The 17,618-nt window shown below is 38.5% G+C and overlaps 1 protein-coding gene across 3 annotated transcripts in view; it reads left to right on the forward strand.

Annotated features, from left to right (window-relative positions):
- The first annotated feature begins 840 nt into the window (after nt 1-840).
- INTU (inturned planar cell polarity protein) overlaps nt 841-17,618 on the forward strand; it is an 82,825-nt gene continuing 66,047 nt past the window's right edge. For 2 of the 3 annotated variants that reach the window (XM_060105757.1, XM_060105768.1), the window contains exon 1: nt 9,881-10,089. In XM_060105757.1, the coding sequence (XP_059961740.1) occupies nt 9,944-10,089 (146 nt within the window). In that variant the 5' untranslated portion in view covers nt 9,881-9,943. Of the gene's footprint in view, nt 878-9,880; nt 10,090-17,618 lie in introns of those variants that run through there. The other variant, XM_060105778.1, reaches the window with a different exon arrangement.

Below are 17,618 nucleotides of genomic sequence, written 5' to 3' on the forward strand. Positions count from 1 at the left end.
AAGACTAAAACTCAGCTTGGCACATAGCAAGTAATCAATACGTATATGTTTACCTGGATGAATGAATGTAAATGGCCTTTTTAGTCAGCATTTAAATTCCCACCAATAACGGACGCCCAGCTCGCCTCTCTTGCTCCTTTCCTGGCCTTCCGCGGAGCGGCGGGCCTCGGAGCCCCTCAGGGCCCCCTCCACTCTTGTCCGTGGCCCTCCAGGCTGCAGGTGGTAGCTTCCTTTGCTGGGGGCGGTGCCTGGACACCGGTGTTCCTCGCCTGGAACAGCCTTGCAGCCCAGAAGGAAGAGTGAAGAGCACTAGGCGGCGAAAGAGTGCGGCTTCGGGCGGCCGGGTTGGAGGCGCTCGACGGCTCGCCGCGGGCCCCCTGGACCCTGCTGAGCGCTCGACCAAGTTGGAGAGGCGGGGGAGCGCCCAGCCGTGGAAGCGGGACACTCTGGACTGGGCCAGCCCCGGCGGAGTGGCGGCCAACAGAGCGCCCACCTGCCCCGGTCCTGCGGCGCCAAGGTAGCCGGGCCGCCGGCCGCGGGGTTTCCGAGATCCGCGCGGCTCGGCCCGAGGGCGAAGGAGAGGGAGGGCGGTCGCTGACACCGCCGCCCTTCAGTCCCAGGTCTCTGCGCGACCGAAGCCGGCAGGCTTTTCCTTCAGCTCTCGGTTTCCCGGCGGCGGCCGGAGCCGTGCCGGAAGCAGGCGGCGCCACGGGCGCCAGGGGTGAGACCTTGCTGTCCTCTGCGCCTCTTACCTGTTGCGCGCCCTTGCCGCCGAGTCTCAAGTGGGCATGTTTCAGGTGGGCAGGTCCAGCATCCCCAAACCTGCCGCCCGGAACCTGGAGGACCTGGACTCTGTGCAGCGCGTCCTCTTACACAGGTCAGTGCTGGGCCGGGGGATCCGGGAAAAGACAGCCCTCCGTTCCCAGGGATGAGGGCGAGGGGAGGGGCGACCTTTCTTTCGAGCATCTTGCGGCGAAAGTCTCGTTTGGGATTCTCCTTGGGGCGGTGCTCGCCGCGGGAGGGGAGTCGGGACCTGCCCTCCGCCCTTTCCAGAATCGGACGCTCGGGATTCACCCGCTCTGGTCGCTCCGAGGCTGGCCCCGCGCGGGACGGGGTTACCCACCCCACTGCAGAGAACACCACTTTCTCTAGAAGAGATACAACAATTAAGCAAAGCTGTTTTTTAAACACCTCTAGACTTTCTCCAGGAAAACGAGCTGAGAGGTTTGTTTGGATTTGGGCTGTGATTGGAATTAGAAGGAGGCACTTTTAAACAAATCTAAATTCTATCCCCCGCTCCCAAGCACACACTCACGTACAGTCACGCGTGCGCATCCACACACGTAACTACACAAAAGAGATTTAGGAGTGCGTCTCAGAAGGATGAGAATCCCAACTTGCCATAAACTGCTACTGTATTCATTTACTCTGTCGAACCTTATACTTTATGGAAAATAGACTAACAAATATTAAACCCCATGGTAACGGTTAGAGGTTTATGGAAGAAAAAGAACTAAGAATCCACATGGAGAGCAAATTCTATTTCCATTTTAAGATTAAGAGAGGATGGTTGAAACGCCAGGCAGCTTAATGCTGCTTTGACTCTAAGAGAGCCTGGCCTTCATAATACGTGATCTGGGAAAAACTCGCTTAGAAATATGTCAAAAGTATCTCTTGAAAGAGTAAGTGGCGCTTGGTTAATATCTGTCAGGGGGAGGCTTATGTGAGTTCTCTCATCTGTAAACGTTTCAAGTGACTCTTTTAAGTCTTTGTACAAAAGCATATGAGCTGTAGAAATCTTGTTCTGTTGGAAGTGTGAATAGAGAAGAAAGACATTTCTGTATTTGAAGAAAAAGCAATATTTTGAAGGAAAAAAACAATATTCAACATTTTTAGCCTATAAATAAATAGTATCCTGTTTTACTTATTCTGTTAGCCAAAGATAAGGTTGGAAATGAGAAAATTGGATAATGCTTATGGATTTAAAAGTATCAGACATAGTATTCGATTCTGAGGAAATAAAGGCATAAATGGAAAAAATGGCTTAGTACGTAACTAGAAAAAATGAACTTAGTAAAGAATGACATTTAAAGGTTTATACAATCCTGTCCTGTTGGAAGTGTGCAAGGAAGAAATCCAGTCTCTTCAGTTTAAAAACTGTCTTCTGAAACCTGCAGTTTTCCACAGTTGGTTTCCTTCCCCTCTCTCCCCAAGAGAGCCCCTGCCGTATACAATAAAATATTATCAAATGAGCAGCTAAAAGGGGATTCTGCTAAATTCCCAAAGACAGTTCTCCCTGCATTTGAAAAAATTACAGTCCATGAATAATCCCCCAATTTATTAACTAGAAACTCATTCACAGCATGACTTTGATAAAGCTGGGAGGGGTGTTTGTTTTAAATGCTTAAAACCCTGATGCAACAGAATTTCTTCATGTTTTAAATGTCAGGTGCCAAAAAATTCCAAACTGATTAACCCTGCAGGGTTTCACATCCAAAGCACAAACCTGTCTGAATGAACCAGGACAAAAGAATATGTTTAAACTACAGCCATCAAAACTGAGATGATTATTTCAGAAGTAAGTAGTGGAGTGTTTCTGGAATAAACCTGCTCAGTATATGAAAAGCTACTTTATCTGAATTACAAATAACTGCACCCACATGCTATGGGAACTAATGGAATCTGAAACTTCAGTGTCTTTGTCAGTATGATGCCTACAATTCTCTATTTTTAACAATATGTGAAAATCTTTTTGCTTTTGCAATGCCTTATTTTTATCAGTGGTTATTTACTGTTTAATGTTTTCAAACACACTTATTAAAAAATTGGAAACATCTATAGAGGTTTCTGTTTCATTTCATTAAGATAGATTTTCACACAAGTTCATATTTAATCAAATGCCTTTTGCTCGTATATGTAAAGATTTGTTCAGACATAATGTAATAGAAATTAGAGAAAACAGATAACCTTTAAACTACACTCACCTACTCATTATAGTTCTCAGGCTCTAGACCAGTGCATGGCCTATTTTTTTTACGCCAGTTTTACAACATTTTCATGTTTTTCCTTTAAAACATCCCTTGTAAGATATCCACAAAATTTTGGCAATTACATTAAAGAGACCAGTAGCCTTGAGCCACAGAACATTTATAGACAAGAAAGAATAGCAGACTATTCTATTTTTACATCTTACTTTAAAGGATAACCCTTATGAGTGTTTATTTTTTAATTACTTGTATATTTTCCATTGTAAATATTGTTTTCAAAATGTAAAGCATTAAATTGCTGTGCTCTTGAAAAAGATACTTCAGCCAAACCAAAACTGAAGCAAAGTTGAAAATTTTTCTTTGCATGAGGTGTTAGCATTAAATTGCTGTGCTCTTGAAAAAGATACTTCAGCCAAACCAAAACTGAAGCAAAGTTGAAAATTTTTCTCTGCATGAGGTGTTAGCTTCAAAAGAAGCAAAGTTGAAAATTTTTCTTTGCATGAGGTGTTAGCTTCAAAATATGTCAATATTAAAATAACAACAGCTCAGCTTAAAATATTCAGCTATCCTACTTCTTTTATTTTTTAATTTTTTATTTATTTATGGCTGTGTTGGGTCTTCGTTTCTATGCAAGGGCTTTCTCTAGTTGCGGAGAGCGGGGGCCACTTTTCATCGCGGAGCGCGGGCCTCACACTATCGCGGCCTCTTGTTGCGGGGCACAGGCTCCAGACACACAGGCTCAGTAATTGTGGCTCACGGGCCTAGTTGCTCCGCGGCATCTGGGATCTTCCCAGACCAGGACTCGAACACGTGTACCCTGCATTAGCAGGCAGATTCTCAACCACTGCACCACCAGGGAAGCCCTATCCTACTTCTTGATAAAAAAGTTACATATAGGTTGTCTGAGTCAGGGAAAACTTCAGTATTGCATTTCTCAGTTATTTTTACTTAAGTAAATCAACAAATATTTGTGTCAGTCTTGATTATAGGAAGTACTCAAATAATCATATTAGCACTCATTAGAATTTTGCAAAGATTTTTCAAAAATTTATGCACTAGGTTACTGCAATTTAATCATTCCCTTGGAGTCCTATTCTGTTGCATACTGCATAGTTGTGGGATTTGGCAAGATTTAACTTGTCTATATTTTCCTGTTCATTCTATAATCTAAAAGGATAATACCCACTTCACAGGATGGCGGTGTGAACTTCAGGTGATATTTAATTGTTCTATAAAAGTAAAGTTCTGTGAAACAGAAGGGATTATATTTACAACTGTCCTAAAAAAATTAAAACAAAACCCAAAAAGACAGCTATTCCTAAAGGCTCTGAGAAGATTCAGCTAAGTGACTTTTGCCCAGAGCATAAAGACTAATGTATGGTTCTGGTCCAGGCTAGAGTGCTGACATTTTGACGCCTAAGCCAGCAGAGAAAGTGAGCTAAAGGCGAGTCTCTGAAAATGTTTGATGACCTAAATTTCATGCTTTTGGCAACAGCAAAATAAGCATATTTTAAATACCTCAAATATCCAAAACTCTCAAGGGTAAAGGTGTGCCCCATTAGATAAAATTCCTTTTAAATGAATAAAATATCCTTTTAAACTCAAAAAGTAAGATCTAAAATAAATAATAAAATCAAAGCTCTTTGAAAATATGGTATATATCACACACTGCTCTGTTTCCTAACGTGTAAGACATTAGATTTTAAAGGTTATCTCAGTTGGTTCTTAGCAAGCCTGTATAGTAGGCAGGGACTATTATTGCTGTCTTCAGATGAAGAAACTGATCTTGTTCCCGGTCACTTGGTTATTAGTGACAGAATCAGGATGAGAACCTGGCTCCTCTGACTGGGGAATGCCTGGCACTTATGGATTATCAAGCATTTTCATAGTGGTTATCAAATTACTGTAGAGTTTGACAAACATAGTGGGGGTTTTTTAGGTGCTTCTGAGGGCACTTGACACTCATTTATAAACTATGGTTTTTGTAAATCTCATGTGTGTCCTACTTTTTTCTTCATCAGCAGATTGTCAGGCATCAACAATTTTTGCTGCTGTGTATTCCTGTTTTAAGGAGGCCTTCCTTCCTTTTGGTTGGCAGCTACTGATCTATGGCAGTAGAACAGTTTACCAAATTTGTTAGAACTTGTAAATGAAAATATAAAATGAGGATAAGTAAGAGTAAATGAATTGGGTTTGGGGCTTAAACTTTGTGCCATCTACTTTAGTTACTTTTATGTTTGCTTCTGGATTCTCATCTATATTCTCTTATTATTCAAATGCAGCATGATCTTAGAACAAGTTCCATACATTTTTACGGGTAATTCAATTTTTATATAGGGAAATGAGAATTTTCAATCATAATGCAATTCTATAAACATAAGATTGCCAAAATGTTATTCTTATATATTATGACTCTGTCCCAAATTTGAAAAATTCCACATTATGAGGTCTGTTTTTAAAATGCTATTTTGCTGAGTCTACCAAGTTAATTATTCATGATTTTAAAATGACTGCAATTGTCAGTATTACTACATAGTTCATGAATTATTATTTCCATGTGCACAATTAAGGTGATATGAATTAGTTCCTAACAAAACTCTGTTACATGAATTTCTTACCTTGCAATTAAATTTTTTAATGGACATGACCTCCTGCGGCCCTCTTTTCATTTAGTTCTCATTGCTAGCTTATATTACTATTTAGGAAAGAGCTCTTGAACCTGCTAAAGATACTAAATATTTAATTATGCTCTTATCTGGTGTATTTAATGTCAGAATTGTATTGTTTGCCTAATTGAGATGGTAATCAATGGAAATAAGGACCTTATGTCTCATATATATTAAACTAAACATATCTGGGCCTCAGAAGACAGCTGGCCATTTGTGTAGTGAAAAATAGAAAATAAGAATATACCCTGGCCTGGAAGTTCCCTGGTGGCCTAATGGTTAGGATTCTGAGCTTTCACTGCTATGGCCCAGAGTTCAATCCCTGGTCAGGGAACTGAGATCCTACAAGCCATGCTGTGCAGCCAAAAAAAAAAAAAAAAAAGAATATACCCCGGTCTCAATCTTTTAAGTCTTCCTGCAATTGATAATTATGAAACAGACAGACAAAGTCAGTATTCTTATAAAGCCCCTGAAAATGGCATTTTATTCTTTTCCTTTCTTCATCCTCTCCAGTATATCTAAGGGTATCAAATATTCATTTAATTAGTATAAATACGATATATAAAGTTAGAAATCTGGAAATCAGATTACCATACCCTGAAAATTTAATTAAGAATTTAAAATGATTGCTATTATTTCTTCTTTTGTGAAAGATCAAGCAAAGGTGTAACTTTCTCTGGGGGCAGGGGAGGAATTTTGTTCATTAAACATACAGAAATAAAGTCGACATAACTCAGAGATTTATCTCGTGTGAAAGGACTTTTTTTTTTTTTTTTTTTTTTTTTTGGCCGCACTGCGCGGCATGCGGGATTAGTTCTCCGACCAGGGATCAAACTGGAGCCCCCTGCAGTAGAAGAGCAGATTCTTAACCCCTGGACCACCAGGGAAGTCCCAAGGACATTTCTTAAAAGATATACTTTTATGTGGCACTTCTTGCTCTGGTTCAACTTTGTGTAAGATCAAAGACTGAAAAGAAAAAAAAAAACAACAGTCATGTCTTCTAAGAGTTGTCATTTGGTAGTGAAGATAGACACATTCCTAATTAGTTTAGATACTAGGCAGACTGGCAGTTAATTATACCAGAACTTTATGGGATATGTTATGAGGGGAAGATGGAAAGAGGAATTCTTACTATAAGGTAGGAAAAGAGTCTGGGAAGACTTCTTGGAAAAGGTACAGCTTAAATTGGGACTTGAAGGAAAATGTAGTGTTTCGGATAAGCAGCGCTCCACAGACAGGGAACTGTGTGAGTAAATGATCCACAGAATAGCTAATGTTTTTTGACACTTTGTGTGCTAGGTATTTTACATGCATTAACTCACTGGATTCCAAACAGTCCCGTGAAAGAGGTACCAATATCCTAAGTCGCAGGTAGGAAAAGTGAAGCTTGCGGAGATGGGTGCTGAGGCAGGGAGAGGTCTGCCTGCCAGGCTTAAAACCAGGAGGTGGGAGTGGGTTCCAGCCTGTTTGCGAAATGGTCAGTGGGACTTATAGGTATGAAGCATAGAACTGAGGTAAGGCTAAGGGCAGTGTTTCCCAAGTTTGCCTTTGAGGATCACTGGGGTTACTTTTTAAAATAGAGATTTCCAGGCCCCTCCCCTGGAGGTTCTGATCCTGTTGAAGTGGGGCAGGACCCTAAAGTCTGTATGTTTAACAAGCACCTCAGGTAAGATATTTTGATCAGCAAGTTGGACACACTTGATTAACTTAATTAATGCATAGCAGGAAATAAGGCTTCTGATTCCTAGTTGGTGCTCAATTATTTGTAGAATTGGAAATTTTTTTTAAAAGACTACACAGTTTGGATTTTATTCTCTGTTTAATGGGGTGGCATTGAGACTTATAAGCAGGGTATGAAATTATTAGATACTTATAGAAAAAAATGAAGTGTTATTTATAGTAGGAAAATGTGGAGTTTTGTTAAAATTTAAAATGTCTTTTTTCTTTTTTTACTTCCAATAGGTTGCTTTTAAAATGATGAAAGGCTAAGTATTAAAGAGGTGCCTAAAGCATTTTAATTTTAGAATGGAATCTTAGGGATTGTGGTGAGAATAAGTATGTATGTTTTAACGTGAAACATAACTATTAGTGATTCCACCTTTTAAAATAATAGGATTTCTGATTTTAAAAGTAATACATCTTTTTTTTTTTTGGACCTCAATACTGATGGAAATATTTGTTTCTCTTCCTTCCTGGTTCCACTGTCTTCAGGCTTCTGACCCCATTACTTTCTCCATCACTTTTAGCTGGCAAGGTTGCCTTCTACTTACCAGAGAAAATAAACACCATCACATGGAGACTGCCTCAGCTTCCTGAGAGAAACTGGCAAGTCAGCATCCACACCTGCACCCTCCTTTGGGTACCAGCTTCAGGGAAGAGGTGTTAAACAAGGTTATAGCCCTCCATCTGTTCCTAGGGTGCCGTATCCTCCTGCCACCTCAAGAACCTCCTTTACCATTTATGAACTAGTCCCCTGTTCTCTAATTTGAGTGGTATATGGACCTCTCTTTTCAGGAAAGACTCTTGCAGATTTCCAGGGATAACAACTTTATTATAATTTTAAATAAACAGGCATAAGCTCTGTGCTTTATAGCTCTTATAATAAGATAAAAACAATTTTATAAATTAATACAAATAAACTACAAAATAAAATTCAATAGCTAGTTTACAGTTATAAAAAAAGCAAATTTAGAAATTAATACAAGTAAAACTTAGGATATTCAAATATACATAGTTTAATGTGACAAATGAAACTAAATTGCAGCTTGAAAGTTTAAATATTTGATGGCTACTGCCCAGGTTCTTTTGAGTTCTTCATGCATATATCTCTCTGGGCCATGGGGTGACTCATCTTCCTCATCTTCACTACTCTTTTCTGTTTGGAACATAATATCCCATAATAACAAGATAAGTTAAGCCTTCCTCTAAGAAATCTGCTGTGGCCCCACATGCCCTAGTTTGTTTCCCTTTGGGTATTCCAGTAGAACTCTGTATTTATCATAGGACACTATATGTTATAAACTGCCCATTCACCTTTCAGTCTCTACCATCTACCCATGTAGTTTAAGTTGAATCCCCAGCACCCATCCATTGATATCATAAAATAACATTATATCCTTCTCTTACCTGCTACAAAAGGAACATTTCCCCATGCATTACTCTTTGAAAACATTTCTATTCACATCATAATATTCATCATACTTTATATATAAAGGTGTATTTAACTTTTCCCCTATTGTTGAATATTTAGATTGCTTTCAGCTTTTCAGTTTTACAAATTTTATAAATTTTATTTATATTCCTTATTTTCTTAGATCTCTAATAGATGAATTACTGGGTCCTGAGGAGTAAATATAATCTAGTGGTTAATGACTTAAGCTCAGTTCTCCGTTGGCTTTGATGCCTGCTAGCTATGTGACCATTAACAAGATGAATAAACTCTCTAAGTTTCAGTTTCCTTATTTTAGTATAGGGATATTTAGTTCATATATATTTATAGACATATGAATAGAACAAGTAATTAGAACAATGGCTGAATCTCACTAAACGCTATTATTTTGTACTTACAAAAAATATTTGATGTAGATATTCACAAATGACAGGTAAATTTTACCTGTTTATACTTCCAACTTCAGTGATGAGAACACTTCACCAAATTATAAAATTTTCAGTTAGAAAATGAACACGCAGTAGATTTCACAATATGAGCACCAATTTGAAGCACCTCTACAACATCTGCTTGGGAGAACTGTTAAAATGTTTGCCACTGTGAAACAATAAGAAAATCAAAGAAACAATGGCGCGTATTTACATCAACACCTAGAAGGCATTGCTTAAAGGCGTCCACTCCTTGCGCGTAAGGAGAGGTAAAGGGTAGCTTTCTTTACCTCAAGGGAAACTCAGGCGGAGCGCCTCTAAGGTTTTGGAGAGCTGTTCAGCGTAGAAACAAAGTGCAAACCGCAAGAAAACAAAACAGTGGGCCTCCGCCAGTTTTAATAAGTTACGCTGCTCCAAAGGAGTGTGTTTAGGAGAGTGGAAGTGGTTAAGTTTCAGCTTCTTCCATTCCTCCCGGATACCCTCCTGGAAGTTCAAGTTCATTGGCTCCGTTCAGTCGTCTCGGTTCTCTCAGGGAAGCTTCCTCGTCTCCCTGGCAACCTGAGCTGCCACCAATTGAAGCTGAGGATTGGTGGTCACGTGTCCCCTACCCCTTCCCGAGCGGAGGCAACATGGCGGCCCCGGCATAGCTGCGAGATTTGAATTACCCTACTTGTAGCTGCTGCGTCCCTGCTGATGGCGTCTCCGGCGTTGTGCGGTTCACGTCAGAGCCCAGAGGGACTCCCTGGAGACCCTTCCTCACAAGAAGAAGATGAGGATTGTGGTCCTGAAGATCCGGTCAGCGACTCGGGCTCATACTCCTCTACAAGTACCGATTATGAGTAAGGTTCTCGAAGAGGGAGAATTAAATCCATTCCTTCTGCCTCGAGAGTGTACACGTAGGCTGGGGGGAATTCGAGAGTGTTGGCGTGGTAGAGACTGAGTGTTTGAGGTTCTATAATAAGTGGGGTTTATTTGCACCACGTTTCAATTGTGTGGTAATATGAGCCGAAATGACTGTGCCATTCTTTGTTACTTTAGGTTTTTGTGATTTTCAGAGGAGGAGGTTCTCTTCTTTGTGGTCGGTTCTATAATATATGAGAGTGTATCTATCTGTTAGAGTGTTCATAAAATTCTGTTCTGTCGCAGTGGCTTCTTGCTTTGGTGTCAAGATCTTTGTGACTTTAACCTCATTAGTGTTTAGAGTGAAGTGCACCCTCCACGTTTTATGTCAACTATTAAAATTATGTAGATTTTTCTCGTTATAAAAATGAATATATATATAAAAGAAAGAAAATCCACCCTAGCCTCACCATCGAGAACAACCTCTCAGCATTTTGGGGGGTATTTCTGCTGTATTTTCCTATACATTCCCATGGTTTTCTTGTTTTCTATTTTATGTTATAATGTAATTTTAAAATACAGAATATCTAAGTGTTATTTTCTACTTTCTTATCCCTAAAAATAATGAAAAAGTTATTTTTATTCACAGTACCCAATGCTACTTCAGTTTTGAAGGAATTTATCCCTTACTGCTATAGATTAGAAAAGTCAAAGTAATTAGCAGTAGCTGGAAATGACTAGCATTGAAAAGGTTCTGGTGCCAAAGCATCAATCAGTGACTGCCATATATAGTCATTTTTAGGATGACATTTTATGTGTATTTAGAAATAACAGTTACAGGTATTTAATGTGTATTTAGGAGTATCAGTTACTTGGCAATTATTTTCACCCATAGGTACGTAAAACATTTTTATCATTATCTTTAAAAGCACAAGGGAGAAAACCATCACTAATGGCTGCTTAATTATATTCTAGAGGCTTAATGAGGACAGATTATATTCTGGAAGACTTGAACAAATTTAAGGATCAAATACTTTGTACAATCTTCTACTGTGGTCGTTTAAAAAATAATTACAAAACTCATGGCTATCAAGCAAGGCTGCTGGAAGGAAGTATGGATTATGTAGAACCTTATTTGGTCTTGCTATGGGAGCCATAGACAGTGTGAGATTCAAATTCTTGCTTTCTCTACATCTTAGAATCACACATTTTTAACCCAGAGAGAATCTATAATATTCCCATGGTCACACAGCCAAATGTTGTCAGTGGAGAAATTTAAGAGACCTGATTTCAAATGGGGTGCATTGATTTTGATGAGTGAATAAATGAGCTAGTCCTTTTTTCTAGGAAGTAAGCAAGCTGAGAACTCATGTTAGAGAACTTATTTCAAAGCATTTTGTGATTTGGAATACATGTGTGCATATATATATATATATATATATATATATATATACACACATATATATATACACACATATATATATATAATATTTTAGCTTTTTAAAAAATGGGCATTAAACTTTCTATATCAGTCATTCACTGATCACTCCACATATGCCAGTGTCTTTATCATCCTAATAATTAAAGTACAGGAAATCTCGATTGTAAACTCTTTGGCTGGTCTATATTTCAAGTCCTACCAAGATTCAGATTATGGCGGTCGCTTCTTGGTGTTTAGGACATGAGAGTTGATATACACTGACCAGGTAGGCTTCTGTTCTGTTTCTTCCTTATGGTATTTACTTCCCTAAGCTGCAGCGTCACCAGTGCAAAAGGTGGGCTTCCCAGCATGGACAGGACACTGGAACATGTGGATCCAAGGTATAGGGATGCGAACCTAAGCTTTCTCATCAAAGCTAAGATATATGAATTGCCTATTGTCTTTCATTGCCTACATGGAGGTTATTAAAGAAGTTATGCTACTTATTGATTCACATAAAGTATCCTGAACTTTCAGGGCTCTAGTTAACTTCTGCATATTCTTTCTGGAAATTATCATTGTTTCTTGCATGCTTTGAAACTGAAAACCAGTTTGAGCTGCAAGTGATTGTCAATATAGAATTAATAAGTTTATCATTTTTTAGATAAAATGTCTTTAGGGTACATTCTGGTATAGTACTTTTAATAGGTTTGTTTAAGACATAAGAGAAAATTTTTAGATTGGTGCAGTACATCTTAACCTGGCATATTGGCAAGTTCCTGAGGAAGCTTCAGAGGTAATACTGGAGGGTGGGTTGGGTTGAGGAAACCATCGACTAGTTTCAGTATTAAAAAAAAAATTATTTATTTACTTATTTGGTTGCACCGGGTCTTAGTTGAGTCAGGTGGGCTCCTTAGTTGCAGCTCTCGGGCTCCTTAGTTGCAGTGCGTGGGCTCTTTAGTTGTGGCGTGCAAACTCTTGTTGTGGCATGCATGAGGGGTCTAGTTCCTTGACCAGGGATTGAACCTGGGCCCCCTGCACTGGGAGCACGGAGTCTTATCCACGGCGCCACTAGGGAAGTCCTGACTAGTTCCAATGTTGAAATAACAGAAATCATACACTTACTTGCAATAATGCCATGCTTTCTTTGCTTTGGTTTACAATTACCCAACTCATTGAAGCCACATTGGTTCATGTTGGCCAAAGTCATCCGTTTTATGACTTAAATTTTTGATTTTTCAGAGTAACTTGTTTATTGTTGTGAGTTTTAAAGCCTTGACTGATGGAGAGAAAAAAAGGATACTTTAAAAAGAGAATTTAGCTATAAAATGCTAAGGAGCTTCCACTGACAATAAGAAGAATGACTGGAGAAGAAGGAAAATATGTCCTTTAATTTTTTTTTCTGGTTTTTTTTTTAACAACTTTACTGAAGTATAATTGACATACAATAAACTGTACATGTTTGAAGTGTACGGTTAAGTTTTGATAAGTTTTGACATGTATACATCTGTCAAGATAATGAACATATCCATCTCATCCATCTCATCTCATTCCCCGTTTGCCTCCCTCATACTACTCATGCCTGCCTCACTCTTCATAACCACTAATCTGCTTTCTGTAATGATAGCTGAGTTTGTGTTTTCTAGAGTCTTATAAAAATGGAGTTATGTAGTATGGACTCCCTTTTTTGTCTGGCTTCTTTTAATCAGCATAATTATTTTGAGACCATTCATTTTGTTGCCTATATGTTGTTCATTCCTTTTTATTTCTGAATAGGATTTATTTCTGAATAGGATTCCATTTATTTCTGAATAGGATTTCCTTTTTATTTCTAAATAGGATTCAGCATAATTATTTTTTTCTTTGTGATTATTCAGCATAATTATTTTGAGACTCATTCATGTTGTTGCCTAGATGTAGTTCTTACCTTTTTATTTCTGAACTGGGTTCCATGGATATATCAAAATTTATCTTTTTCTTGGGTTTTAACTTGGGAATGTGCTACTCGAAGAATAAAAATATTTCATTCAAAGTTGTGATGTAATATATTAATATCAATTTAGTATAATATTTTCCTTTTTCTCTCCTGCTCTGAACCTTGACTTTTTCCTTTTAATTTAATTTTTCTTTTATCAAATTATATAGATTAAAAAGTCAAATAGTATGTAACTAGGTTTATGATGAGACATGGTAATTCTCTGCCAGCATCTCTGTATGCTTCCAGCTCAGCATGTTTGAAGAGAATTCATTGTCTGCCTTGTTTCTCCTCTAGTGTTGCCCATCTCATTTGCTGACCTCACTCTCTTCTTACTCAGGTCCTCAGATCTAGTAAGTCTCCAGCCCTGTTGAGTTGCTTTTCTGATATCCACCCCACCACCTCCTCCTGCTTCTCACAGGCACTGCCTTGCGTCTCCCATACACCAGTTGTCTAACTGGTCTGGGTGCCTCTAATTTCTCCTGTTTTCAGTCTTTCTCCCATACAGCTGCCAGAGTTTGCTTTCTAAATAATTTTTCTCTTAGAGAACCTACTACAAAAAGATATAATGTGTCAGTTTGGATCAAAAATAGAATTAAACACATGCATGAATATTACCAGCGAAGCTAACTAAAATGAAGTAGATATCCACCTGCTTAACCAGGTCATCCCTGTGATCAGGAGGAGAAGGCCAAGATTTAAAAACTAACAGTAATACTTCAGGTTTGTTTGCTGATGACTGTATTATTCAGAGAATTCAACCACTTCAATTACAATGGAATGTCTTTATAATGTAGCCTGAAATAACTGAGACTTTTGAAAATGAGACTAATTCTGTTAGTATTCATAGCACATCTGCAGTGTCGGAATAATTTTTTCAACAGATTATTATGAGAGGCATCCTGGTACAGAGTAATAAGTACTAGATTAAGAGTAGGAGTCAGAAAACCTGAAAGTGTTAACATTTTCATTTCATTGAGTTTTCTCTGGTCTTGAGGGATTCAGAATTAGGAGAATTCTTGGTTATAATTTACTGTTTTACAAGATGTCTCAAGACTGCTATATACTAAGGGGCAAGTACTTAAAGAGAAAATAAAGGCTGAATGTGTAAACATTTCTACCTCTTTGGAAATGAAGTCTTTGTGTTGATGACCTAGAAAAGACATGCTTTTCTTTAACATGAAAACTATCTTCCTGGTACTGGGAAACTTGATGGGCCTTCATCTATTTTGACTTTTATTTCAAAATTTAAAATATTAGGACAATTGTGTTAGGGCAGTGGAACTGTATGATACTATAATATCATATAGTATCTGTATAATACTATACAGATACTGTATGTATCTGTATGATACTATAATTATACTATAATGGTGGATGATACATGTCATTTTACATTTGTCCAAACCCATAGATTGTACACCACGAGAGTAAACCATAATGTAAGTTGTGGATTTGAGGTGATTATGTTGTGTCAATGTAGGTTCATCGATTGTAACAAATGTACCACTCTGGTGAGGGATGTTGATAATGGAGGAGGCCATGCAAGTAGGGGGACAAGGAGTATATGGGAAGTCACTCTACCTTCTGCTCAGTTTTGCTGTGAACCTGAAACTGCTCTAAAAAAAGAAAAGTCTTTTAAATCATTTTTCTACTCAAAAGCTTGATGGCCTCCCAAATAAACTCCAGATTCCTTAGGATGCTTTTAAAAGCTCTTTTAGATCTGTCCCTAGCCTATCTGATCTCATCTTTGATGATCTTCCTTTAAGTCACCTGTATTCCTGTTTGTCTTAGCTCTGGCCACTATTTAAAAAACATCCAAGGGAATTAATTCCCTGGCTGTCCAGTGGTTAGGACTCTGCACTTCCACCACAGGGGACATGGGTTCAATCTGTGGTTAGGGAACCAAGATCCCACGAGATGTGTGGTGTGGCCAAAAAAAAAAAAAAAAAAAAAATCCTAGACTGAGTGGCTTATAAACCATAGCAATGTATTTCTCACAGTTCTGGAGGCTGGAAGTCCAAGATCAGGATATCAGCATGGTCAGGTTCTGGTAAGGGCCCTCTTCCAGGTTGCAGACTGCAAGTTCTCATTGTATTTTCACATAGCAGAGAGGAGAAGCAAGTTCCCTGTGTCTCTTATAAGGGCACTAATCCCATTCGTGAGGGCTGCACCCTTATGACTTCATCCAATTCTAATTACTTCCCAAGGGCCCCACCTCCTAACACCATCCCATTGGATGGAAATGTTTCAATATATAAATTCTGGGGGAACATAAACATTCAGTTCATAATATTACTACACTGAAATATTCACCCATTCTCATTCCTAAAATTTTCTTTCATACCTACACTTATACGTATTGATACTTTGTTCTCTGTTTGAAACACCTTTTCTTCCTATCTCTGCTTGTCACAATCATTCAAGTTTTCATTTAAGTGCCACCTTCTCCTAGGACCTTATTTGATCCCTCTTAGACTTAATTTCTCCAATAACATTTTTCTCCTATAGCAGTTTTCATTCCTCACTTTTGTCACTTGCATTTCAGCTAGGTGATGAGCTCTCTGTCCACCTGACATCTTTAAAAGCACAATAAAGCCCTATCAAAAAATGATTTGCTGGTCTTTGATTTCAGCTACTAGAGTTAGATCGTATCCTTAACTTAGTGATGTGTAGACATGCCCTGTTTAGCAGAAGGGCTGGGGTAGGGAATGGGGTCATTATTAGCATAGTTCTAGTGAAGATGTGTTCCTGATGTAAAAATTTATTTCATGCATTGACTACACAGTTAGTAGTTCACTGGCTGATCCCTTCTTCTCTGACATGCTTCACATTTGTTCCAGTGGTAACTGGCTGGGCTAGAAGCAGCATCATCAGCTCCCACCAGGTTCCCCACCTCCTCAAGCTGCTGTAACAGCTAGCATAGATTTTAACCCTTAAAATCATGGTTTCCTTTTAGAAAACAATCAAAAGACTTCGGGGATGAAAACTAGATATTGCTGGTAGACAGAACACAGAAATGAAAACACAGAAAAGCATTAGGCAGACCCCTACTTACTGAACAAGCCCCAGATAGAATCCATGATAATTTGTCATGGTGTTTTTATTTTGTGTGGTTTGTCTTTGTACCTAGGATTGTCCTGCTGTACCTTAATAGGCACTATATAACTATGTAACTACATGTGTTGGCCACTTTGGTAAAGCACATTGTGCTTTCCCCACTAAAATGAAAAAAAAGAAAAAAAAAGTATTATAACAGGTTTGAAGTAGTAACAAAAGTCTGTTTTCCTTAAGGAAATGTGCCATGAGGGCTGGCTATTTTGTTAGTGTTTTTTCTTGTGGTGGCCAAGGAAATTGTGATACTACTTCATTTGGTGAAAAATGCTGACATTAACGCAACTAAGGACCTGAGAGATTCAATAACTTAGAAGAAGAAAAAAAGATTTAGTATCAACGTAGAATTTTGAAACACCTGAGTAATTGAGAAACTTAAAAGCATTATCTGAAGTTCATTTTCTTTAATATACTGTTAGAGCTTATGTAAGTGAACTTGTTTATTTGCAAATTAGCAAGTTTTTCTTTGGTAAGAAGGACTCTGCTCACATTTACCACATCATTTAGGGCCTTGAAACCAATTATAGTGCCGTCAAACTTTGCGGGCAGACTATAAGTATACAGTTATTTCTGTTTAGAGCAAAGTAGAATGCACAAAATAAAGATCTCATTGAAAGACATTTGCACAATGACAGCTTTGCAGCTTGCACCATAGGCTCTCAGAAAAAAAAGAAAGAATATTTATATTAATATTGATTAATGTAACCCATGTATTATAAAAATATTAATTAAAACTGATAGATTTAATTCTTTTTTAAAAATAAATATTTTAGACTTCCCTGGTGGTGCAGTGGTTAAGAATCCGCCTGCCAATGCAGGGGACAAGGGTTTGAGCTCTGGTCTGGGAAGATCGCACATGTGGCAGAGCAACTATGCCTGTGCGCCACAACTACTGAGCTCACGTGCCACAACTACTGAAGCTCACCTGCCTAGAGCCCATTCTCCACAACAGGAGAAGTCACCACAAGGAGAAGCCTGTGCACTGCAATGAAGAGTAACCCCTGCTCGCCGCAACTAGA

The sequence above is a fragment of the Mesoplodon densirostris genome, chromosome 1, assembly GCF_025265405.1.
Source record: "Mesoplodon densirostris isolate mMesDen1 chromosome 1, mMesDen1 primary haplotype, whole genome shotgun sequence".
Classification (NCBI taxonomy): Eukaryota; Metazoa; Chordata; class Mammalia; order Artiodactyla; family Ziphiidae; genus Mesoplodon; species Mesoplodon densirostris.